The following is a 27,969-nucleotide window of genomic DNA, read 5'->3' as shown; positions in this document are numbered from 1 at the left end:
CGCGCAGGCGCCGCCTAGAAGTGACTTCTCCGAAAAGTGTCTTAGTTCCCGGTCACCTGAGCCCCGGGTGACGCGGCTGCGGTAGTTGCGGATACCCGCCTTCCGCGGTGTCGCTCAGCTCCGCCACCCCGACCCCGCTAAGGGCCTGTGCTTTTCCTCCAGTCCTTCCCCAGCGTCGGGCCGGATCGGGCCGAGCCGGGCCGCCCGGGCGCGGTCTTTAACCATGGCGTGCCTCTTCAAGAAGAAAACCGTAGATGGTGAGTTCCGGGCGCGGCCGAAGGGGCCCAGCTCTGGGTTTTCCCGGCGTCTTTCGGGGTCTGCCGGCCGCGGTTGTGGCTGCTGTCCCTGGAGGCGGGGCTGGATTAAGTGGTCCCACAGGTGACCGCCCTTTCTGCGCCACTTCTCTGCCTCCCTCTTGCTTCTGACTCAGCTCACCTTAGGCTCACCTAGGCAGTCTGGTTGCTTCCCTCCCCTCACACTGCCCGCACCCTCGGGTTTTCCTCAGCAGGGTCCTGAGCGTTTCGAGGAGGCCAGCGGGGTAGTGCTGGCCCTGAGTGCCATTACACTTGGAGATCTGATGGATTTCTTGGTTGCCTCTGCTTGATTGTTGCTCTTCTTTTGGGAGATGTAATACTTGTAGGCATCCAGACAGGAAACCTTCAGTCTCAGAATAGAGTGAGGAGGGGATAACAGGCTCCAGTTAGGAAATGAAGTTGGGTCTGGGTCGGTTGCTTCAAGAACACCCCATCAGTGGAGAGTTGTGAAACAAATGCTTTCTTGATTGACCCCAGTAGAAAAATAAACCCAAGGGACTTGCCCAGATTTAGTTTTCATAATGGTATTTTCTCCCCAGTAGAAAAATAAACCCAAGGGACTTGCCCAGATTTAGTTTTCGTAATGGATTTTTTCTATGATTATCTTTTGCCAACTAAAGTAAGTGATGGGGTATATATTGTCTTCATAGACGTTTAACATGTAAAGATAATTGGCGTTGTTTCCCCGATTTAGCTTAATATCACCTTAAGAGGAGAAAAAAGTGGATGTAAAGGAATGTACAAGTTTTATGGTACTCATCTGCGATGCCTATAATGTGTTTATATAACACATGATATTTTCATTGACTGCTACCATGAATTAAATTCATTCAAGTTATTTAAAAATTGTGTTCCCCATTGTACGTTTAGTCTAGGTTTTTGCTGGTTCAACCAAAGAATCACTTCTTTGTAACGGTCTAATTCTGCCACAAAAGGAGCAGTGGTAGCTAGACAGTGATTGGTACAAATAGGGTGCTCAGTCCAGACCTGGAAGTAACTCCTTCATTCCTTTGTGTTGACTATTCCAATGCCAGCAAAATTATTTTGGGAGGATAACAAAGAAGCTGTCTCTGCCTTGCTGCTCTATTCTTCATTGCAACACATAATGCCACTTTATCTTTGATTTATCACATGACATAATACATTTTTCCATAATCTGGGTGATTGAACTTTTTTTCTGATTTATTGACTTTTTATTAAGAAGTACCATTTCTAATACCTGGAATAACTACTAACTTGATATACAATGTGATACAATTATGTGAGATGGATTTTATGTGTGCTTTTCAGGAGAATGCTGCTTAATCTTTAATATGGCACTTTATTTTTTCAGTGTTTTAGCCACCACTGTTGTGAGCTTCACTTATTTTATAGTACTCTAGGGAGTGGGGGTGGGGGAAACGATTTATTTTCTTGTTGCTCGAGTTTTATATAGTTAAAATTTTTTTGTTGTTTAGTTTTATATGGTGAGAATTTGCTAAATGGAAGAAAAATGGTTTCGTCTTCCTTACTGTGATGCTACAGTTAATTTTTTTTTAACAATAAAAGCCAAACATTCTAGTTTTAATTACTTAATACCTGTCAAATATTTTCAAAGACCTAAATCTCAGTTATGTGCTTTCTGGTGCTTTTGGAAATCTAGTGACTATTGTACTTGAAGTGTAGAGGAGAGGAAAAAAAAAAAGACAGTGGGGGTGTGCAATGAGTGTTTAACTGTATACTCATTTGCAGTTAATTCTTCCAATAAATAACGTTTTGCTGAATAGTCTTATTTGTAAAAATCTTAAGGACTTTTGCTAGGAACTATGCCACTAAATTAACTATATGTGCAATTTCCAAATTTAAATTTGGCCAGCAGGTACATTTATTATAAACTACCAAGATGCATACTTGATGTTTTCTTACATTATTGTGTCAATTCCAATCATTTACTGACATCTTAATAAATAGATCTGTATTTTCATTATTTTGATATAGAGCTTTACTTTTTTCACATCCTGTTTTATTGAAAGGAAGGTTTTTTGTTTTGTTTTATCTAAAAGGTGACAGCATTCTTCTTGGTAATGAGGCTGTATATTATGAATATGAAATTTAATGTATTTTTATTTCTTTATCTCTGATCCTTGGATTGATCATGAGCTTTTTTATTGTATGCTGACTTTTAAATCCATTCCAGTAGTAATGAAATTCTGATATATAAGTAACTGCCTATAGGTCTGGTGAATAATTGAATCTTTTTTCTGTTTGGATTGGCTGGAAGAGTTATATACTGTATCATTAAAGACTACTGCACGTGTAAATTAAAAAGGAAGACAACATTACAGCACTTATTACTATTCAGAGTTAGGTTTAATTCATTTTTGACACAAAGATGAACAAATCTGCAGTGTATGCTTTGCTAAAGAAATTAATGAGAGGTATACCTCAAGAGAAGAGAAAGACTCTTTAGAATTTGAAATTACAGTTGACTACTACTTGGATTTCCTTTTGCCTGTGTAAGCATGTACATATATATAGTGTAGTATGTTTATCTGCAGTGTGGTTTTTTTTTTTTTTCCTCCTTTGTAGACTAATAGTGACCTATTAGGGAAGCTGATTATGAACCTGTAAATCAGGATCCCACTAGGACTTGTCATAAATGCACAACTAAACATGACTTAAAAGTGAAGTTCTTGGCTGGGCATGGTGGTTCACGCCTGTAATCCCAGCACTTTGGGAGGCCTAGGCGGGTGGATCCCCTGAGGTCCTGAGTCCGAGACCAGCCTGACCAACATGGAGAAACCCTGTCTCTACTAAAAATACAAAATTAGCTTGACGTCATGGCACATGCCTGTAATCCCAGCTACTTGGGAGACTGAGGCGGGAGAATCGCTTGAACCCGGAAGTCAGAGGTTGGGGTGAGTCTAGATCTCACCATTGTACTCCAGCGTGGGCGACAAGAACAAAATTCCGTCTGAAAACAAAAAGTGAAGTTCTTTAAGCACTATATAATTTTTGTCTTTTAACCTCAGTAAAGACAAATTTGACTAAACCAACACAGTGCTAAGCCTTGTGCATGCAGTATCTTATTTCTCATAAAACTCATAAGTAGTCATGTCATGTCCTTATACAATGAGAAAAGCAAAGGATTAAGTCATGTGTTCAAGATTATACAGCTATTAAGTGTCAGAGCTAGGACCTCATCCCTTTGAGTATTATTATTACTTTTTTCTTATTAGGGATTGATAGATGACACAGTTTAATTTTGCTCCTCTTATCAAGCACATGGAATTCTCAACTTTTGGTAGCTACCATGCAACGTTTACATTCTTTCTAGATCCAGAATTTCGTTTTGAAATTAGTGGTAGAACTTGCTTTCTAATGGTGGTGGAACTGGAAATAACCCACCCCCTGGACAGAGCATTTCTTCAGAAGTATGGTCAGTTTCTTTCTGCTTTTCATCTAAACTGTTTGAAGGAGTAGTGATGTCTTAACTCCACTTCTTTACTTAACAGACTGCCTCCCCCACCTTGTAGCAGTTTGTCTTGCATGGCATGTAATGGGATGTTGCCTAGATGATCAGTAACTTCTAGGCTGTCAAATCTAATGGCCATTATTAGTGATCATCTCTTGGGCCTATGTTTTGCATTTCATCCTGATAATTTATTTTCGGAAGTTCTGTCTCTTAACTTCTAAGACATATAGCACTGTCTTAATTTTCCTCAAATTCCTCTGACCACTCCTTTTCTTTCTTCTTTTTGGTTTTTCTTTTTTCTTTCTTTTTCTTAAACCTACCCCTTATATGTTGGTGTTCTTCTTGGTTCTATCCTGCGCTGCCATTGCTCTAACTGTATTATCTTCCTGCATGATCTTATTTACTCCTATTATAATTATAACTTAAGTACTGGTGGATCCCAAATTTGTGTCTCTAGATGTATTTTTGAGTTTCAGGCCAGATGTCTGGCAGTTCGCTGAATACCTCTACCTAGGTATCTCACAATATCTCAAACTTGAGATCCCAAATAGAATTCATCATCATATCCTTTGAGTTTTCCTCTTCCAGGGTTGGTAGTTCTTGGTGTTGCCCTCTACCATCAACTAATTACCAGGTCCTGCTTCTTTTACTTCTTAAATATTGGACACATAGGATCTCCCTCTGTGTGACTGCAACTCTTTTCTCTAATTCAGATCCTACTTACCTTGCACTTTACTCTATCACCTTTTCGCTTTTCTTTCCTGTAGCTTCACAGCCCCTAAATCCTTCATCCATAAAGTTGGGTATGTGATTGAAACTTGAACCCAAATCTGGCTATGCTTCTCCTCAGTGTAAACCTGTTTATGAAGTCTCTGACACCAACAGGATCCACTGTGAGTGTTTTAATAATGCATGTTTGGCTCTCCTTGAACTAGCCCTTCCCTTTCTTTCTAGCCATGTCTCTGGGCATTTTAGTATCCCACAGCACTGTTCTATTCATTGGTATCTACCATACTCTTTCTCACCCTGTCATGTTTTTGCTTATGATGTCCTTATGCCTAGAATTCCTTTTTTCTCTTCCTCTAGCTAACCTGAACTATCCCAGGTTTATTTCTTCTTGAGTCTGTATTAAGTACTTCACTCCTTGAGTTCCCCTTTTGTAGCATTTCTTTCTAACTTGGATTCACTAGAACTGTAGTAGATCCTCCTGCACTTTCAAAGTTGAATGATGCTTATTCTGAGTCTCTTCCACATTCCATATTTGTAAGGGGTTTCAGAGTCTTCAGCAGAAATGAAAATATATCTGCAATAGTTTCTAATTTAGAGATGAAATCTCTAAAATAATACCATTTACTCACCAAAGTAGTATTTCTAACATCCAGGGCTTAGAATAGTCTACATCCACAGTTTGCCACCCACTGTGAACTTTAGTGCAAGTTAGAGATAATTTGAAGAACACTACAGAGAGAAGAGGAGCAAAGCTTCTTGGCTTTTGCCTCTTTGGGATGCTATTTGTATATGCTAGCTGTCCAAAGTTCGGAAAGTGTGAGGTTTTGACGAAGTTGGGATAAATCCCCCGTCAATAGATAGTTGTGATGCCACATTTCTAATGTTAAAAGGAAATAAAACGGAATACCTTTCAGAAACATTTCTTCTGTCTTCCAGAATAAAATACACCATTCTCATGGTGGTACCTGCAGAACTCAGATGTTTCCCAGGATGCGGTGTGTCCCTATAGTGCTCCTTATTCTGAATATTTAAAAACCTCAAGTTTTACTTTCTACTTAACCCCTACATTATTGACATACCAAAGAAAAAATAATTGAACATGAGATTCAGGAACACAGTATACTTTTCTGAGCATTTTCTTAGAAAAACATTCTCCCTACTTTCAGAACAGATATTTCTGTAGGAAAAATTTGTTCCCTCTGTATTTCTGCATCCCAGCATGACTCCAAAGACAGACTTTTCCTTTCCTGCTACCATTTCCTGTCTTCAGGCCCATTGGCCTGTGAGGCTTTTCTTCCAGGGCACATTCCCTCTTAACTCTCTCATTTAAGCTGAAAAATACGCTTTGACAGTTTTCTGAACTGAAGTTTTATTGATGGTGTTGCTAATGCCTTTGTCTTTGAGGAGTAAATGAGACTCAAAGGTCTGCTGACATGTGCCCATCTCTAAACCTTCTTTTAGCTCTTGAAAACACTGCCATTTTGATAATAATAAATTTGTTCAGATGAATTCCTCAGGGCTTGAGTGACTTGAGAGTTACTAGTAGGAAAATTCATCTTTACTACCGCTTATGCTGCCATATGAGTCGGCTTGACTGTCACCTTTTCTCTTCAGTATTTTGCTTCTCCCAAGTCCTGCTGTTTTTCAACTTAAACCTGATTCTTATGTTGGTTGACTCCCTTGACCATATATAGGTGGAATAAAGCTGTAGCCATGATTCCCCTTTGTTCTTTCTGTTTTCTATAGTTACGTTTTGTTTTCTTTTTACCATGTATTAAAACTGGTTAGTTAAACTGATAATATTTGTCCCTGAGTTTCTGAAATACTATTCCCAAAACCTGAGAAGCAAATTTGGTTTGCATATCAAATTCTAATTACTTCTCACCCACTCTGACTGTCATTTTCCTTCTGCGTCTGAGTAAATCTTGTTCCTAGAACCAGCACTCTCTAGATAGTGACCTTTAGTGCTTCCTTTTAATGCCTTAGTTTTTGAGTTTGTAGTATTTTTGCAGTTTTTTCTCATCAACCCAAGAAGATGAAACATCTTCACATAGCCAGAACCTCTTTTTACTTTACTGTTCATTGGCAAGCTTCATCATGCCTAGTTAGCTCATCTCGCACTCACTCTGGGCTTTTCTTGTATCCATCGCACGGTTAGAGTTTATCCAATTATATTACCAGTGTCACAATGCCCACTGTTCCCACTGATACCAGCTGTTACAGAGCTTGCTGGTAAAGTTTAAAGTAGAAGCTACTACTTCTCTGGATATCTTGATAACTTAAAACCAGTTAATGGAGATTGTAAAGTAGGATATGAGAACATTTTGATCCTTCTCATTTCATATTTTGATTAGGTTTAGAGTAACTGATAGGTAATAAAAATCACATAGATAAAAATGTATTTTATCAAAAGAAATACATTTAATTGTAGGAAATTTGGCTTATTAGATTAAAAAGTCTGTTATAACCTTATAGTGAAGAACACGACATACAGTATAGTAGATACTGTCTAGTAGATAGATCAGCTTGAATCCTGCTGAACGGTGGTGATTCACATACTGTTTCAGCGTTTCTGAGGCATTCATCCTGAACTGCTTTGCTAGCTTGAGATAGCACCCACGTTTCCTTAAAAGAAAGGCACTTTAAATAGTATTACTCACAAATTAATGAATGTCCATATTTATACTTGATAATTACTTTTTCGCTTTTATCCTCAAATGTACAAATTGTAACTAAACCAATGGTAGGGAGAACAGGCATGATTCAAGTTGGGGCTTGGCCTCAAACCCCAAGTAGAGAATTCTAGTGAACTAGACTGGACCATATGGGAGACCATTTTTGTTTTGTTTTTGTTCTTTTATTTTTTGACTTTTTATTTTTGTAAGCAAATAAACCATATTGACTCAGAACCAAAAAAGGCAGAAACACCTAGTGTCCAAATGTTAAGTCCAAGACTTAAGTCCATGATCTTACACTCTGCTGTAGACCTGTGTATTTCCTTCAGTAAGAAGAACCTGAATTAGTTGAGATAGGCTTTTAATGCCCAGAGTGGAGCTCGCCTGGGTGGCCTTTTCTGAGTGTTGTGCTGGGCTTTGAGAGGGTGGTAGATCAATCAAGGCTTCAGACCCTTTTTATCTCATTGAATGGTAGCAAAGAGAATATACCATGTCATATTTATGTACCTTTGGCATTTTCACAATGTGAACTTTTCTATTACCACCCATTACGATGTGATTCATAACAAACCACAAGGTAGATGAAGTCCTAGAGAATGAAGAATTCAGTGTACACCCTTATCTGCCTGAAGAAATAAGCAGAGGATAGACAGGAGTCAAGCACTCCATCTTTCTTAGGTGGCAACAGTACCCTGTACATGTTTCTGCCATGATCTTGCCTTACATTGAAAAAGGGGGAAAGTAGAAAGTTAAAGGGAAATAGCTGATTATTTCAGTGCTGCACGTTTCCATTGTAGGAAGCTACCTATCATAGTTCAGATTTTACCATTGTTAAATTATCTTTTTTGAAAACTGATTTTGTTTTATATTTTAACGGCATGTGTTAAATATGCCTCTAAGCGGAATCCTTTCACATTTCTGTGCATATGTTTGTACTCCCTTAGTTTGCTACTAAGTATGATATATTGGGATGGTATTTGCATGAAGAAGGGTGGGACTACAAACAAGCAAATAAATAAACACATGTATTCCCTTCTCTTAAAGAGATTGCAATCTTGGAATGAAATCATACCTACTAAGAAATAAATCTAGTGGATAATAAACTTGGCTGTAAAAACATTAAAATTGTCTCAGACTGTTCTCAGATTATTCCTTCTGAATTATCTAGAAGACCAAATTATTAAATGTGGATTTAATATAGGGATTGTTTTGAAAAAAAAAGAAGAGTAATTTGTTAGTTTTATAGCATATTTCTATTGTTTCATATGAAAATATGTTTTACTGTCTTTTCCTACGTACCATAATATGTTTTAAAGTGTTACAATTATGTTTTAGTATGTAACATTAGCCGCTCTGAGTTTATAGCTTAGAACTGTTTAAATATTAATAAGCCTATTAACAACTATAAGGCTGTGGAATATGCAGTAGTTAATTTTTTTTATTTTTCCTTTTATGATATACAGTTACTGTTATGGGATATAGAGTTACATTAAATTGAGAAAAATGAAATCAGACTATTTTAATTAAGTTACGTGTTTTGTTGAATTTGCATGTAGTAATACTTGTTTTTCAATAAAGATGATTATATCTAGTCTCAAGTCTGATTCTCAGGCACCTTAGGTGTTCAACAATTCAGTTCAGTTCTGACACTAATTATCTAGAGTTAGGGCATACCCTATAGGTGAAAGACTCAGTCCCACAAGACTGCCCTAGTTCACATGCCACTTAAAAGTCCCAGTTAGTTTGCCACCAGTACTTCTGACTGACTAGGTTTCCCTACAACTTCATGTTCAGGTTTGGTAATTCACTAAGATAACTCTCAGAACTCAGCAGAGTGCTTTATTTACTATTACTGGTTTATTTTAAAGTATACAACTAGGAACAGCCAAATGGAAGTGATCCATAGGTCAAGGGTCGAGGGTGGCAGACAGAGCTTCCGTGCCCTCTCTGAGTGTGCTATATTCCTAGTACATCAGTGTGTTCACTAATTGAGAGGTTCTCTAAATCTCTTTGTCAAAGTGTTTTTATAACCTAATCTCAGGCACCCACCTCTCCTGACATATGGGGGTGGAGTTAAAAGCTTCCATCCTCTAATCAAGTGTTTAGTCTTTCTGGTGACCAATCTCATTCTGAGGCTGCCCTCCCACACCTACCCCATATATTCAGGTATGGTGCAAAGGAGCATGTTATGAATAACAAAAGACATTCCTAACATTCAGGAAATTCCAAGGGTTTTATGCCCTCTGTGACAGGAACCCAGTACAAAGACCAAATTTATATTTTTAATTATTTCACCCTAGTAATGAAAAAATATGTATGTAGATAGAATTTTAGATATTAACTTTCAGCAGTTGCTGTGCACCTGTGTCAATTATCTGGCCACAATTTAACTTCTCAGTATAGTGGCTTGTCTTTCTGAACAGTATTATTGTAGCTTGTATAAGACCGTCATCACAACCAGATGTGGTGGTTCACGCCTATAGCCTGTCATCCCAGCACTTTGGGAACCTGAGGCAGGTGGATCATTTGAGGTCAGGAGTTCGAGACCAGCCTGGCCAACGTGTTGAAACCCCGTCTCTGCAAAAATTAGCAAGGCATGGTGGTGCTTGCCTGTAATCCCAGCTACTCAGGAAGCCGAGGCAGGAGAATCGCTTGAACCTGGGAGGCGAACCAAGATTATGCATTGCACTGCAGCCTGGGCGACATGGGTGAAACTCTGTCTCAAAAAACAAAAAAACGAAAAACACACCATCACTATCTGATACTGCCACTTCATCTTATACTTGTTGAGTTTAGGGAGTCCTTAGTACACAAAGGGGTTGTATTCCAGAAGCTCATTTATTATTTGAGTTTAAAATTTAGAGCACATTTTTATGGACACAGTGTGGTTAGTGGTAAATGTATTTTTTATCAGTCCATTGGCTTTGACAAAATAGGGAACTAAGTCCAGAAGAAGATTAGGTGTGTTTGAGTGTTGTGGATGAAGAGGTTCATGATTCCTTTGAAAGATCAGGAAAATGAGAGCAATTTTGTTGTTTGGGATTAGTCTATAGATGTCTGAGGAAAGATGTGTATTATGGGCTGAATTGGGCCTCCCCCCATCACCTACAATTCATATGACAAAGCTCTGACCACTCATGTGACTGCATTTGGAAATAGGGCCCTTAAGGCTGTAATTGAGGTTAAATAAAGTCAGATGAGGCCCTGATTCAATGACTGCTATCCTTAGAAGAAGAGAAAGATCCACAAGGAAAAGGCCATCTGAGAACATGGCAAGAAAATGACCATCTGCAAGTCAAGGAGAGAGGCCTCAGGAAAAATTAAACCTGCTGGCACCTAGACTCCTTTCAGCCATCAGAACTGTGAGAAAATACATTTCTGTTGTTTAAGCCATCCACTTTGTGATATTTTGTTGTGGCAGCCCTGGCAAACTAATACAGCATGTTCCAACCAATGCTCTAGGAGACACTAGTGTCTAGGAAATATTAATAGATACTTCTTAAAAACAATTTGTAATACATTTGGTTAGTAATCTATGATATATTCTCCATTTCGGGATTGACAATGCATACCCGTGTATTAAACATTCCCAGAAACCTTGAAGCAAATAAATGTATTTCTTTTTCACTTTCAACATTAGCCAAATATATTTATCTGTGGATCATCCACTCCCTCTCTTTTAAATGCAATGTGTGTTTCCCATCAAGTCCCAGTCATTATAGAAGAAGAAAGTAGGTGGCAGGAGAGAAAGCCCCCACTTTCTTTATCTCTATTAGAGATACGCTATGGTTTCATATACTTGTATTTAAACATCATGTAGAATACCTCACTAGTAAATCCTAAGCACTAGATGTCCACCAATATATAATTGAGAAACCGAATAAGCAATGGAGGTACGGTAGATGTCTCATAGGTAGGATATAGGAGCTTTGACATCTTATTTTTTTATTCAGAAAAGTCATTATGGTTGATTAGTTTTATCAATAATATGACTAATAACTATTAACTGTAACTACTATAACAATATATTAACTATAATTATCCTAAAAAGATACTGATTTTTGGCTTTGTTGTTTTAATTGAAGTTAAATTCATATAACGTTAACCATTTTAAAGTGAACAGTTCAGTAGCATTTAGTACATTCATTCACAGTGGGGTGTTAACACTACCTGCATCTAGTTCTAAAACATTTTCATCACATCAGAATAAACCCTGTACCCATTAAGCAGTGACTTATTGTTTTCCCTTCTCCCTAACCCCTGTAATATACCAATTTGCTCTGTATGGATTTACTTTTGATATTTCATATAAATGTAATCATAAATTGTGACCTTTTCTATCTGGCATCGTCACTTACCATAATGTTTTTGAGGTTCGTGCATATTGTAGTATGTATCAGTACTTCATTTCTTTTGATAGCTAAATAATACTCCATTGTATTTTTGTACAACAATTTGTTTATCTGTGTATTTCTTTGTAGTCATTTGAGTTGTTTCCACCTTTTAGCTCATGTTAATAATACTGTGAACATTCATATAGAAGTATTTGTTTGAATACTTGTTTCACTTCTTTTGGGTAAATATCTAAGAGTAGAATTAGAAGGTCGTACAGTAATTTGGTGTTTTACTTTTGAGACATCACCAACCTGTTAATCATAGCAACCAAACCGTTTTACATTCCTAGGAGCAATATGCAAGGGTTCTGATTTTCACATCTTCAATAGCACTTGTTATCTTCCTTTTTTAAAAAAATTATTTGTTCATTCTGATGCATGTGAAGTAGTAGTATTTTCTTTAGGACTAATGATGTGGAGCACCCTTTTTATGTGTTCATTGGCCATATATGTGTCTTTTTTGGAGAAAATCTGTTCAAGCCTTTTGCCCATTTAAAAGTTGGGTTGTTTTTATTTTGTTTTTTGAGTTATAAGAATTTTTTAATGTATTCTGGATACCATTCTCTTCTCAGATACATGATTTGCATATATTGTCTCTTTCTCTCTGGGTTGTCTTTTTGCCTCATAATGTCTTTTAATGCATAAAAAATTTTAATTTTCATGAAGTCCAATTTATCTGTTTTTGTTTTCTTTTGTTCCTTATGCTTTTAGTGTCATATTTAAGAATGTAATGCCAAATCGCAGGTCATGAAGATTTACTTCTGTGTATTCAAAGGGTTCAGCTCTTACGTTGGGGTTATTGATTTTTTTTTTGAGTTAATTTTTGTATGCAGTGTGACGTAGAGGCCCAACTTTATTTTTTTTCATATGGATGTCTAGATTTCCCAGCACTATTTGATGAAGAGACTATTCCTTCTCTTGTTGTTGTTTTTAAATCTCTTTGTTAAAAAGTTAGTCTAATAAAGTAGTTAAGATCACTGGTTCAAGAGACAGGATGGTTGGATCCAACCAAACCTGGTGTTACTGCTTGCTGCCTGTGTGGCCTTGGGGAAGTCACTCAGCCTTCCTAACATTCAGTTTTCTTATAGTAAAATAATAGAAATGCCATAGCATTATTATGAACATTAAATTGTGTAATATAAGTAACAACAAAATTTCTGACAATAAGAGATCAGGGTTGCCAAGAATTAACATTCCCAGGTCATGACATCTGATCTTTTGAAGAAACCACTGTTTGTTAACAACTAACCCAGATTACAGTCCATCAGGACTAAAGAATCCAAATGAATTCAGAGAAATTAGAAAGATATTATGATTGAGAGGATACTTGCAGTATATTAGAGCATTTGTGTGTTATTTACTCCTTATGAAAAAGAAAGCTGAGGTTTAGAGTATTAACTAACTTTTCCAAGGTATAATCATGATGATCACGTGACAGAGGTGAGATTCCAATCTAGATCTGCTTCATTGGAAGGTCTGGTATTTCACTCTGTTAATGTTTACTGCAGAAAACCAAAAAGATTTAATAAACATATAACCTGTCTTCCTTCTTAAATTTCATATAGTATTAGAGTCAGGAGACATGAAAAGGGTGTGTGTGTGTATGTGTGTGTGTGACATATATATGTGCAATATAAAACATTGTATGCTAATCATTTATCTAGGTGAATATTTTATTGTATTTAATACTTTTGTCTAAATCTCAGACTGTAGCATATTTCCATTCACCTGCTGTCAATTCTTTATATATTAATATTTATAATTCAGCTCTTAATATTTAATTAATTTTTTAGCATATTAAAGTAAAATAAAAACATTTTGACATCTAGTAAATCTAAGTTTACTTATTTTTTGAGATGGAGTTTTGCTCTTGTTGCCCAGGCTGGAGTGCATGTTGCAATCTTGGCTCACTGCAACCCCTGCCTCCCGTGTTCAAGTGATTCTCTTGCCTCAGCCTCCCAAGTAGCTGGGATTACAGGCATGCATCACCACACCTGGCTAATTTTGGTTTTTATTAGAGACGGGGTTTCTCTATGTTGGTCAGGCTGTCTCGAACTCCCAACCTCAGGTTATCTGCCTGCGTCGACCTCACAAAGTGATGGGATTACTGGTGTGAGCCACTGTGCCTGGCCAATCTAAGTTTTTTTTAAAGTGATGATCTCTGAATCCAGTATTTTAAATGGTATTGAAAATTTTACAACCCATAAATTTAGTTTCTTTTGTGATTCTCCTAGATGTAATAAAGGAACAGAATCGAGAGTTACGAGGTACACAGAGGGCTATAATCAGAGATCGAGCAGCTTTAGAGAAACAAGAAAAACAGCTGGTAAGTAGAACGTTAAATTTCACTTTAACTTTTCAAACAAATTTGGAAATTACTGTAGGAATAATTAGCTAACTAGGAAAAAGACACATGGCAGGTGGTAAGTGATTTACTAAGAAATGGCAGTTAATGATGTTCACATCTTATCTTTGTTTATTGCATCATTCTGCTGACTTTTATCGGGATTCTGTGTATTCTGTTGATTATAGAATCAAATTATTCTTCAGTTTGTGAGAGTCATGAGTGTCTAGAAAGAAATATTATTCAAGACAGATCCACCTTCTTAACAGCAAAGATAAAATAGTCATGGAAAACAAAGGGAGGTTTTTAAAAAAATGTGTTAACTCATAGGAGTCTTGCTTGATATTTTAAAGATCATTGTGTCTTTGACAATGAGTATACTTCTATAATAGACTAGTCTGGTTCATTTTGAAATATTCTTTATGCTATGTTTTTATGTGTATGTTGCCTCAAATCTTTAAAAAACAGCTTTATTGAGGGATAATTGACATGCAATAAACTGTACATATTTCAGTTGTACAATTTGACAGGTTTTGACATACATATAAACTCATGAAATCATTATATTACAGTCAAGGTAATAAACATACCAATCTTCCCCAAAAGCTTCCTTATACCCCTGGAAATCCCTCCTACCCATCCCTTCCTGTTGCCCTCCTTCCCGATGAAGAAAATACTGATCTGTCACTGTAGGTGAGTTTTCATTTCTAGAATTTTATGTAAATGGAATCATATAGTGTCAACTCCTTTTTTATGGCATCTTTCACTCAGCATAATTATTTTGAGGTTAATCAGTGCTGTTTCATGCATTATTGTTACTTACTTTTTATAGATGAATATTATTCAATTGTTTGAATATTTCACAATTTGTTTATTTACCAGTCAGTGGACGTTTATGTTGTTTCCAGGTATTGGTTAATTGGATAAAGTTGCTTTAAACATTCATTCAAAGTTTTTATGACATGATTTTCATTTTTCTTGAGTATATTCCTCAGAGTGAGATTGCTGGATCATAGGGTAAATGTATGTGTAACTGCTAAAAAATTAAAATTAAAGTGCCAAAAAATTTGCAGAGTACCTGTAATGTTCTCTTCCCACTAGCAATGTATGAAAGTTACAGTTATTTCACCTACTTGGAGTTGACAGTCTTTAATTTTAGCCATTTTATTGGGTATATAGTAGATGGTTATTTTAAATTTCATTTTCTTAATCACTAATGAACATCTTTTTAGGTACCAGTTTGCCAGTTAGCTTTGTTCTTTGCCAGAATGTCTATTCAAATATTTTACACATTTTTTTCATCAAATTGTTTTCTTATTCAGTTGCAATAGATCTTTATATATGGTGGAAACAAATGCTTTATTAAGTGTATGTTGTGCAAATATTCTTTCCAAGTTCTTAAGCTTGTCCTTCATTTTCCTAAGTGTCTTTTGAGGAATAAAAGGGTTTTTTTTGGGTTGTTTTGATCAAGTACAATTTTTTATTCTTTTGTTCTTTTTTTTTAGTGTTAGAGTTTCTTACAAATGTCAGTTGGGTCAAATTGGTGGTAGCATATTCTAAGCCTTCTGTACATTGCAGATTTTCTGTCTACTTGTAACAATTAGAGTGTATGCTTAACAGTGGAGTTGTTAATATTTCTCATCCTTTTTTCTGTGGTTAGTACTTTTAGTGTACTATTTTTCTGATTAGTACTTTTAGTGTACTATTTATTTTTAGTGTACTAGCTACGAGTGCGTAACCTTAAGTCACTAATATTTTCTCTTGTTTTCTTCTAGAAATATTATAGTTTTAGTTCTTTAGTTGTACTTTTTTCTGTTATGTTTAAGCTCCTGAAGTATTTATTTTTTTCAAATACAAACTTTAATGCTGTAAACCCTTTTGAGAACTGTTTTGGCTGCAACTCACAAATTTTTAGATGTTGCATTTTCACTTTATTAAGTTCAAAATATTATTTCCTCTGTGCTTTTTTCTTTAACTCATGACTTATTTGGAACTATTATTTTTAAATTTCTCTTGTGATTTTCTTTTCATATTTTTGTTATTAATTTTGCGTTTCATTGTAGTTAGAGAGCCTACTTTGTGTAATTCCAGTCCTTTAAAATTTATTGCGCCCTGTTTTCTGATGTAGAATATGGAATATTTTGGTGATTGTTTAGTGTACACTTGTAAAGAATGTATATATTCTGCTTTCAATGTTGGAGTTTCTTACAAATGTCAATTAGGTCAAATTGGTGATAATGTTTTTTAAGCCTTCTGTATCATTGCAGGTTGTCTGTCTACTTGAAACAATTAGACTGTATGCTTAAGAGTGGAGTTGTTGATATTTCTCATGCTAATTCTACATTTGCCTGTTTCTCCTTTAAGTTCTGTCCATTGTGTTTTATATATTTTGAAGCACTTTTATTAGGTACATACTCACTTAAGATTGTCCTGATATCTGTATGTATTGATTCCCTTATCATTATGAAATATTTGTTCTCAAGTTTATTTCATCTCTGTTAATATAGCCACTCCAGATTGGCAGGTTTTGATAAGTATGTACATAGCATGTATTTTTCTGACCTTTCACTTGACTTTGTTTTTGTATAAGTTGGTATCTTGAGATAGCATGTAGTTGGGTTTGCTTTCTTATCTAATCTTACAGCCTGTCTTAAAATTGAGGTATAAAATGGACTATTTTATTTAATATAATTATCTATATTATTAGTTTTATATCTGTCACCTTGCTTTTTATTGCACTGTCCCACCAACTCTTTGCTTGTATGTTTGTTCATTTTCCCTTACCTTCTTTTGGACTGTCTTTTTTTCTTATTTTAAAATTTTCTTTTGGGCTCTAGGTGTGCACTGTTTTTGTAGACTTGCTTTGTATTCATGGATGAAGGTACTAGTTCTGTCCTTCCCATGTAAACATGTAGGCTAAATTGCTTTCTGAGATCACTCTTCTGCTCTGTGACTTTATAATAGCCTCTTCCCCCCTTCATGATCGGGGAGAAAGGGTTTGTTATGCATATTAGATCTGTTCTTCTGAAATAAATTATTGAAGACTACCTCTCAATGATTTTATTTTCTTCTGTTTGTTTCCTCTCTTAGGAATTAGAAATTAAGAAAATGGCCAAGATTGGTAATAAGGATGCTTGTAGAGTTTTAGCAAAACAACTTGTGCATCTACGGAAACAGAAGACAAGAACTTTTGCTGTAAGTTCAAAAGTTACTTCTATGTCCACACAAACAAAAGTGATGAATTCCCAAATGAAGATGGCTGGAGCAATGTCTACCACAGCAAAAGTAAGTGAGAGCCTTTATATCCATAGATTTATAATTTTATCAATGATATTTAAATATCAACATTGCAATCAGACTTAAAAGCACCTCTTGGTTTATATGTGGTACAAAATGTGTGTAATTTTTAGTAAAGCAGGTTATAATACTAGGTAATTACTTCTACATTCTTTGATGATATGTTTTAATACACAAGTTCTTGTTTGAGGACAATCCATTTTCTTTTCTTTTTTTTTTTTTTTTTTTTTTTTTTGAGACAGAGCCTTGCTCTGTCACCTAGGCTGGAGTGCAGTGGTGCCATTTCGGCTCACTGCAAACTGCCTCTCGGGTTCAAGTGATTCTCCTGCCTCTGCCTCCCAAATAGCTGGGATTACAGGTGTGTGCCACCACACCTGGCTAATTTTTGTATTTTTAGTAGAGATGGGGCTTCACCATGTTGGCCCGGCTGGTCTTCAACTCCTGACCACAGATGAGCCACCCTCTTCAGCCTCCCAAAGTGCTGAGATTACAGACATAAGCCACCATGCCTGGCCGACAATCCCATTTTCTGAGGATCACATGTAGCTTCTAATTTTATAAAATTGACTTTAAAAAGTATTTGCTTTTTTTCCCCTCGAATTGTCAGAACATTTTTGACTTTCTTATCCCATTAAGCTATATGTGCTGACTACTTTTGAATGATAAATTTTTCTGGATTCATTTCTATGAATGTGTCAGAAGGTCACATGAATAGTAAGAAGATTTATCAGAACTTATGTTTTTCTAGAACTTATGTTTAACTTACTGCATACATACACAAACACATTTTTATATATCTAAAATCAGTGTTTTTACTGTAGAGTTTAAAGGACTCTGAGTCTTCCAGTTCTCAAATAAAGCACTTCTTGATACTGTTAGTAATCAAAAGATGTTAAGACAGAAGCTCTGCTTTCACAAATTTTATAGTTCAATTGGGGGAGCTTAAGTTATGCCTCTAGGAACCTACCCACTATATATCAGTCTTGCTAAGCTTTATGAACTGCACAGACCTTGAATAGGATAATCTAAAAGACCATGCGTAAGACAGAGGTTTTAAGAATATCAGTAGATACTAGATGTAGAGAAGAGGAAGTATGAATACAAAGTGCAAAAGAAAAAGATAGCCTCAGAGGAAAGTACAAGGTTTATGTTAGGGAAATTGTATACAGGCGATTTTTGTTATTCATGGTAGTTATGTCCCATGAACTCGGAAGCACTGAAATAGTGCATATCAAACCATTGCTCCCAGGGGAAATACAGAATTATATCTCTGTGAGCCTTTGTTTTTCATCACCTAATTTCCACCTAACTGTTTCTGTTTAAAGATGCCACATTTAATAATTGATTTGCTCATATTTAGCTCATGACTAATGGCACTATACCTCATGCCACAGCAAAGCTTATCTAACAGATATTTTCTGCATAAAACACATCATGTCCTTCTTTCACTTAGGAACATTGGACAGCATGTTAACACAATGCTTGGGGATCATTTTAATCAGTGAGATCACCAACAAAAACCACAAAAGCGAGAAAAATATGACACTAAATAGACTATGGAAAAGACACTTAATTTTCAGTAAGAAGGCAGAATATCACCTGGTTTGACCTTAGCTGGAAATGTGCATGTCGGGCGACTCAAATGTTTTGCTACTTTGCACATGTCCACAGATGAGCATTAAAACACTGCAGGTATGCATTAAAACACTGCAGGTATTCATTTGAGGCTACAAAGAAATTTTAATGAATAGGTAAATTCTCATATATGGAATCCACAAATAAGGAATAGTAACTGTAATTGTGTTTTAGACATAAGAGCACTTGAAAGTTGAATGCTGTGCAAACATAGTTAGAAGGAATAAATTCATTATTTGATAGCAGAGTAGGGTGATTATAGTTCACAAAAATCTATTGTACTTGGATGATAAACAGCCTAATACTCTGAGTTGATCACTATGCATTGTATACATGTAACAAAATTTTATACGTACCCAATACATTTGTGCAAATAAAAAGTAGAATGCATCCATTTTATGAAGTACAAAAAGTACAGTGACATGTTATAATCTTTAAAAAGAGAAAGTTTCAAGCTGGACACCATCCTTCATGCCTGTGGTCCCAGCACTTTGGGAGGTCAGGGCGGTGGATCACTTGAGACCAGGAATTCGAAACCAGTCTGGCCAACATGGCGAGACCCCATCTCTACTAAAAATACAAAAATTAACTGGACATGATGGTAGGCACCTGTAATCCCATCTACTTGGGAGGCTGAGGCAGGAGAATCGCAGGAACCTGGGAGGCAGAGGTTGCAGTGAACCAAGATCAGGCCACTGCACTCCAGCCTGGGCAACCGAGACTCTGTCTCAAAAAAAAAAAGAAAAAGGAGAGAACGTTTCAGTATATATTTTGTTTCTCCGTTTCCTTATTCTTTTTGTTTGTTTGTTTGTTTTTTGAGACAGTCTCACTCTGTTTCCCAGGCTGGAATGCAATGGCACAATCTTGGCTCACTGCAACCTCTGCCTCCCAGGTTGAAGTGGTTCTCCTGCCATAGCCTCCCAGGTAGCTGGTATTGCAGGCCGGAGCCACCATGCCTGGCCAATATTTGTATTTTTAGTAGAGAGGGCATTTCACCATTATTGGCCAGGTTAGTCTCAAACTCCTGGCCTCAAATGATCTGCCCACCTTGGCCTCCCAGAGTGCTGGGATTATGGGTGTGAGCCGCTGCGTGCTCAGCCTCAGTTAACTACTTCTTCATGAATCTTAGTTATTTTGTAGTGAAAAACACTGTTAATGCAAAAACTTTTGTTTTTCTGTTTTGGTTTTACAAACGAACACAACTAATTATCTAATTTGGGGAAAGGATCATTTATGAAGATTACATACATAGCCTGAGAAATTGTTAGTAGTATTGAAGGGAAAGATTACTCATTTTCAGTATTCTGAAGTTGGTGGGCTACCTAATCTGGTCCTACCATGTGGACCACCTAATCTGGTCCTACCATGTGGACCTGTGTGAACTGAAATTCTCATTTAAATTTCTTAGACGTGTTAACTCAGCAAATATTTGGTTAGGTCTTTTAGGTAGAGATGGAGATGAAGTGGAAAGGAGAATTAGACAAGAGCTTAACTTTCATGCAGCTACAGTCTATTTAAGAGGAAGCCCGTGGGGAAGTAGCTTGTGTAGTGGTTGGAAACTTGAGCTCTGGAGACAAACTGCTTGGGTTCTGACCTCACACCACATAGTAACAGTGTGACCCCGTGTAAGTTATTTTGCCTTTCTGTGCCCTCCTTCTCCATTTGTAATAGAGGGAAAATGGTAATACCTAGCACGTAAAGTTTTGTCAGATTTAAATGTCATGTAACTTTGATAGTATTATATGTAAAGTACTTAGAACAGTGCCTGGTGAGATTATATAGGCATTAGCTACTCTATCAACAGCACCATCATCACCATCATCATTATCATTAGTATTGTTTACAACAACAATGTAAGTTGCAATTAAAGTAATTTAAGTTATACCAATAAATATAAAATTTCATATATCCTGACTAGGATTTTATAGGCATGTCTATTCTAATCTGGGGTGTCAGGGACTACTTTACTAAGAAAGTGGTATGTAAACCGAAATGCAAAGTGTGTTGAGAGTGAAAGCAAGTAGTGAAGAGGATTCAAAGTGAGGGACTGGTACATGTAAAGGTCCTGTGGCAGGAGAAAACATAGCACATTTAAGGAACCAAAGTTATGTGTCTAGAGGACAATAGTGCAAAATGAGACTGCCTTGTTAAGCAGAAGTTAATCTGTTAGGTTTGTAGGGAAATTGTGGTATTTGGCTTTTAGCACTTAAGAGTAATGGAAAGCCAGTAGAGAGTTAGGTGTGTTGGGGGCGATAAGGGGTGTGGGGAATGCTGCATCATACTTGGAAAGATTACTTTGGCTACAGCATTGCATACAGTTGAAAAAGGACTGTTTGCTTCATATCTTTGAAATCAACAAGTTTTCTGTTGTATAGTTTCTTTTAATATACTGAATTAACTATATAATGCATACATATATGTTTATTTATATTATGCATCATATATATAAAAATACAGTCATGTCTGGCTTAACATTAGGGATACATTTTGAAAAATTCGCCTTAGGAAATTTTATCATTGTACAAATATTATGGAGTATACTTCTGTAAACCTAGGTGATACAGCCTACTATGCATCTAGGCTATATGGTGTAGCCTGTTGGTCCTAGGCTACACTGTACTGAATATTATAGGCAGTTGTAACATAATGGTTTAATTATACGTGTATCTAGACATATCTAAATATAAGAAAGATACAGGAAAAATGCAGTAAGCTTATGAGGCCACTGTCATGTATGCTGTTGGCCGTTAACTAACTGTAAGTACATGGCACATGATTGTAAATAAATTTTGGTGGTACTAGGGAACATTAATTTCTTAATGAAATGAGTTGTGAGTATATAATGTAAGAGAATTGTTTTCACATAATTTTCAAAACTCACATTTTTATGTTTCTTTAAACCATGGTTTTAAATGTGTTACTAGATTAAGTATGTATGCTAGTATATCTTCTAATCCTTTGGACATTAAAAATTTTAATGAAAGTTTATAAAAATTAAATTTAAAAATTTATCGATAGTACCTACTTGCCACATGAATAGGTAAATTTAATTTTCTTATTTGAATAGCAAAGGATTTTATGCTGATAATTTTTTTATTATATGATTTCTTGCCTGTTGTTCAGATGAGGTTTTTCACACTGGCCTTTATTATATAGATGTTAAGCAGATGGTTTCCAAATGACTATTTCATTTTTTTCTAGACTATTTAGCACTCTATGTTTGATGGCGGCAGGATGGGTATCCTTTAAAAGCCTATCTATATTTGATGTGTTCCCTTTTGACTTATTCCATAGTAAAATTTTCATAATTATGGAACTAACATGAATCTTGTAAATATGTTTGTAGACAATGCAGGCTGTAAACAAGAAGATGGATCCACAGAAAACATTACAAACAATGCAGAATTTCCAGAAGGAAAACATGAAAATGGAAATGACTGAAGAAATGAGTAAGTTTAATAAGCTGTAATGAAATGTATAGTTTTCTCATCTTTGAGTTAGCCATTTATTTACTATCAATCTCTTATTCTCATTCACGAAGGTAGAAATGATGAAACCTAAAATGAAAGGCTCAAAATTCTATTAGCATTTAACTGAGGAAAAGGTATAAAATATGTTACTCCACATCTCTATTACATATTGGCTTCGGCAGTTTTTCTTTATTGATTAGTATACCAAAACCAACTCATGAGGTAAATAATTCTTCATGAATTAAGTAGTTTCAGAGTTATGTCGACTCTTCGATACTATCAATTTGTCTGTATTAGAAGTAGAGGTAATGGAGCTCTTTTGTTTTTATTCTCATTTTTCCCCATCTCACAAGAGTCTTCTAATATTTAGTTTTTGTCTTTTTGAATAGAAACTCATTACATGTTATGGCGGAAATACAGAGAATACAAAGAAACAGAGCATATAAAAATCATCACAGCACCCAGATGTAGTTACTGTTAATGTTGTACATTTTTCTGTATTTTCTTATAATCTTGATCTACAAAAGGAAGATCACCTTCCATGTACAATTAGGAATATCTTGCTTTTTAGAAACATAATAGTATAACACAAGTATGTACTCATGACCTTGACGTTAAATCTTCTCTGAAGTCTTTTTAGAAAATAGCCTTAAGACCAGGTGCGGTGGGTCACGCCTGTAATCTCAGCACTTTGGGAGGCTGAGTTGGGTGAATCACCAGGTCAGGAGTTCAAGACCAGCCTGGCCAACGTGGCAAAACCCTGTCTTTACTAAAAATACAAAAAATTAGCTGGGCATGGTAGCAGGCACCTGTTTATACCAGCTACTTGAGAGGCTGAGGCAGGAGAATCACTTGAACCCGGGAGGCAGAGGTTGCAGTGAGCTGAGATCACACCGCTGCGTTCCAGCCCGGGAGACAGTGTAAGACTCTATCTCAAAAAAAAAAAAAAAAAAAAAAAAAAGCTTTAATATTATTTAACGTCAGTATACCCTAGTTTATCATGCTATTGTATTGATCAATAAGATTGCTGTAAAATTTTTAATGTATTTGATAATCTTTTAAAAATTATGTTTAAGTATTATCTTTGACTGAATTCTTAAATCTCTTTTGAATATTAACTTTTATAAGGCTTTTGATTTGTACTACCAATTCCTTCTATAAAGACTACACCAGTGACAATGACTGACCCCTCATTGAACCCTGATCAGTATTAAATCATTACTTATATTATGTCGAAAACTGGCATTGTTTTGAAAAGATGTTTTCTGAATGTTTTACAACTATAAAAAATACAAAATACAAAAATAAATGTTTTACAACTATGTAGGGATATATGAATTTAGCCTTGCTTATCTGTCAGTAGTTTAGTTTAACAGCTTTTAGTAAGTAACATTTAGTGTATAAAATAGTATCTAATTAAGTTACCAGGGTTAATAAACTCATTATTGTTCTAGTATTCTATTTCATATAGTCTCTTTCCTCTCATTGGTGATAATACTGCATATTTATATTTGGTAGCTCCAAAAGTTCTGTAGTTTTTACTTTAGGCCTTTATTTTGAAAACTCTGATATCAGTTTTTTCAGGTTGTTGAAACATTATCAATGAATTTTTAATGACTGAGAGAATTGTTATTTATATAATGTTCATAGTATTTAACATATGGTTTCCAATGCCAGTGATGACAATTCTCACCAGAGAAATTAACTTTTCCGTTAAGCTATAATTAAAAGAATCAGTAACCCTTACTTAATCATGTATCTGTCATACCTACTGAAGTTCTCATTTGTATTTTAATACATTGCAAGTTAGTCTGAAATAATACTGATTATTGATGGTTACTTGTGTTTATAATAACCTAGTAAAGTACACTAGCAATATTTTCATCCAAAAACAAATTCAAGATGTAAATCAACTTATCTTTTTCTGCTTGAAATTTTTATTCCGCCATGTTGCTCCAAAGCTTGTTCACATTCAAGTTTAAGACACAAGATCATTGCGAAATTTTATAGTATACCTCTGATGAGTTTTATTGCACTTTTTCTGAAAGCATTCTTGTTAGTCTGATTACACCTCTCTAATCTTTTTCTTCTATCCACTTCATTCCTTTTTTCCTGCAACCACTTCTTTATTTGGGCCCTTATAAACTTTGTGTGACCTGGACTTGGCAGCTCCTGTATTTCTTTGCTAAGTTACATCTGAGTAACTATACTGCTTGCTAAATTATTTTTTTCCAAGGACTTACCTTTGAGCATACCGATTAAATTTTATTTTGTAGTAAGCAGAAAACTACAAAGTAAAATCCCCAAATTTTAAATCAAAAACAAGAAGGGAGTATTTAGGTTATGAAACATCTTCAGTTTATACTCTAGATGGTTGCCTACCTGATGTGACATTTTCCAGGGAGTCTGATTGCAGGTTTGTTACTATAGCAGTCCTAAACCAGGACACCCTGGTCAGAGCATTCCACAGACAAGGACTCTCTCACTAGTAAATATTAAGTCTGTTTGCCAGGAGCCCCAGTTACCAACATGATTACAAGGAAATCAGACTAGGTTACCTGTCTTGCCTTTCTACCAGGAGAGGAACAGTTTCAGGCTAGATGCTTTAATTGTTTTTTCTCCCAGACATTTTTCATTTATGTATCTTAAATAACAACCAAACAGAAGAACTTACTCTTTCTTGCCTGTGTCCCTATTGCATCACGGTGACTTTGCCCATGCTGTTCTCTTTATGTATCTTAGTGTGTTTAAACTGTATGTATATTTGCCAGATTACTTCACATGTTACTTCCTCCAGTTGGATGTCATCTCTTCCTCTGAAACTTTATAATCATTTGTCTTTTCACTTACCCCAATCTGCTTCTTAATTTTTTTCTTTTATACTCAAGTGTGAACTACCCGAGGTCTTTATTTTTCTCCATCTGTATACCCATTGTATTTGTATTGCATTTCAGGTACTTAGGTGCCCGGTTTCAAAGATAAAAAAGGCATAATCTCAATCCATCAGAAATTGCTTTCCCACAACTGAACATGATGCCTTCAATACAAAGTGCTTTCAGTAAATACTTTGGGAAGGGAAGAGAAGAAGAAAAGGTTGTAGCAGTAATAATCCTGTTAAATTGGACATCATTCTTTGGACAAATTTAATAAAATATTGAACATTAGATTTCTTTAGATGATTCTCCCTATATCTTGAATGTAAATTTAAGAAGTATAAAAATATGATTATAGAGGTAAAAAGAGTAAATAGTTTCCCAGATATTTACAGGATTTTTATACTTGTATATTCTTCCTCTACCAGCTTAATGGATACAATTTGTGAAATAATATTTTAAAATCTTAGTCATGTAGCTGTGAATATCATATGGTTTTTGTCTATTAGATGTAATTTTGAAAAAATCAGAGACTTATTTACTATAGGATAATTTGTGTTGAAATGAACATTATTCCAGAATTAATGGCTCAAATATGTATTTATCAATGTACTTCACTGACATTTTGAAGGATTTTTTTTAGTTTGTTTACTGAATTTGTCTTTTGTAATATACAAAATAGTTGGGCTAGCCTGTAAATATGTAAATCTAACCTGAAGTTTGTTTGAAAGTAACTGAGTTGCTTCTTCTCCCTTGTCCCCCAGTCAATGATACACTTGATGACATCTTTGACGGTTCTGATGATGAGGAAGAAAGCCAGGATATTGTGAATCAAGTTCTTGATGAAATTGGAATTGAAATTTCTGGAAAGGTATGAACATTATCTTTCCTTAGTTGGAATAGTTTCTACCTACCACCTTTGTCACTTAATTGTTTTGTTTTTACTATGAGGTGCGTGTTTTTATTTCTGTTTCAAAAGTAAATTAGACCTCTTTACAGCACATTCCATGTCCTAGTCCAAATGTTTCCTAATGCACGTTTTTCTTTTTCTTTGTTTACTATAGATGGCCAAAGCCCCATCGGCTGCTCGAAGTTTACCATCTGCCTCTACTTCAAAGGCTACAATTTCTGATGAAGAGATTGAACGGCAACTCAAGGCTTTAGGAGTAGATTAGTCAAAGAAAGTCACAATATTTTGCTTACTTATAACTATGTAGTATAAACTAAGCACAGTGCAGATTTCTTTTACAAAACACATGTATTTTGCAAAAACAAAAAAAATGAAGACCATGAGTGAACAGTTGTTTCCTAACCCATGGCTATTTTGAATCTTTTGCCAAAGAATGACAATGATGCAAAAATAGGAACAGTTTGGATTTTAATTAGAACTATTTAGGAGTGATGATGTGTAAAAAGTTGATTTCTCTTTTGCATGGCACAGAGAAATTATATTCCTTCATGTCAGTTTATGTTCTAAAATCGTTTTCACTGAATATAAACTCTTGTTAAATGCCATTAGGCACCACCTTAAAGAGGGTTGTAAAAATATTAAAAGTGTATTGTTAATTCTGTATCTGTTGCTTGTCTTTTGTAAACGATTATGTATTATGACCATAGGCAGTTACAGTTGCCAAATTATTTTTAAATGGTCAAAAAGAAGAGTGCTATTTAAACATCTGTCTTAAACAAAAACTGTCAATAACTTGTTCTTTTTCCTTTGGGAGAACATTCTAGTTGGTAAGTTTATTACCTTTCAAAATGTGCTTGGCACCTACCTTACATCACACAGACCTATTGTGCACATCTTTAAATTATTTCGGCTGGCAGAAAAGAATGACATTTTATACTGAAATCAGGGCCTCATGCAAAGATTATCCTGGCTCTTTTCTAAGCTTGTAAAAGTGAATTGAATATAATTAGTAAAAATAGACAATGAATAAATAACACTTTATAGTAAGAAAACAATATATTCTGCCCATCTAAAATGAGAGTATTATAATTGATTTTATGAATTATAATTTAAACTTTAATTTTGAACTGTATTAATGTGTATATTGAATCTTCTAAATTGAAGCCATTATTCTCAATTAAGTACTACAACAATGACAATGCTTGACCTACATTTTAAAAATAAAAAATAACATTTTTTTAATAAATAAACTATAATTTTACCAGAAATTACTGTCTAAATATGTATTAGCAGTATTTTTTAAGGTAAATTGCCATGATATCTAATGAATGTGTAGACAGAGAACGTGAAGGAGTGTCAGACTAGTTAGAATTTAGAATTAGGTTAGTTTTGAAAAATGATGTTGTGATATATGGGTTTTAACACATCCTACCATGAAAACTGGAGGAGATAGGTGTAACCTGGTTAATTTGGGATGATGGACATTTTGGACTAATATTGACAGAATACGTCTTAGGACTAGAATACATGTGACATGGATTGCTAGGAGGAACGAAAAAGCTAAACCGTATAGTTTATATTCCATAAACCATTTTATAATGTTCAAAGATTAGGTTTCATTATTGATAGTATTAAATACACAGTTTCTCTTAACAGTGATGGGTCAAAACATTTTACTGGATTATGGAATGTTTACCAGAACATGTTTTGATTCTTGAATGTACATAATAATGCCATCTAACTTATTTACTTTCTTGTTTACATGCGGGGGCTTTTGTTTTTAAAAATTATTTTGTTAAAAAATCTCAATAAAGATTTATTATTGTTGTCCTTTTCTTCCTTATCTTTTTACCCTTTTCGGCTGCTGCTAAAAT

The 27,969-nt window shown here is 35.3% G+C and overlaps 1 protein-coding gene across 1 annotated transcript; it reads left to right on the top strand.

Moving 5' to 3' along the window:
• CHMP2B (charged multivesicular body protein 2B) lies at positions 1-27,922 on the top strand. Its single transcript, XM_017544231.2, has 6 exons — positions 1-257; positions 13,801-13,892; positions 17,001-17,195; positions 22,189-22,291; positions 25,950-26,056; positions 26,250-27,922. Exons 1-6 carry the CDS (start codon positions 224-226, stop codon positions 26,358-26,360), a joined length of 642 nt encoding a protein of 213 aa, XP_017399720.1. The 5' UTR covers positions 1-223; the 3' UTR covers positions 26,361-27,922.
• Positions 27,923-27,969: the final 47 nt, after the last annotated feature.

This window comes from Cebus imitator, unplaced genomic scaffold (genome assembly GCF_001604975.1).
Source record: "Cebus imitator isolate Cc_AM_T3 unplaced genomic scaffold, Cebus_imitator-1.0 Scaffold168, whole genome shotgun sequence".
NCBI lineage: Eukaryota > Metazoa > Chordata > Mammalia > Primates > Cebidae > Cebus > Cebus imitator.
The sequence above is the reverse complement of the archived record's forward strand: the minus strand, read 5'-3'. Positions and strand labels throughout refer to the sequence as shown.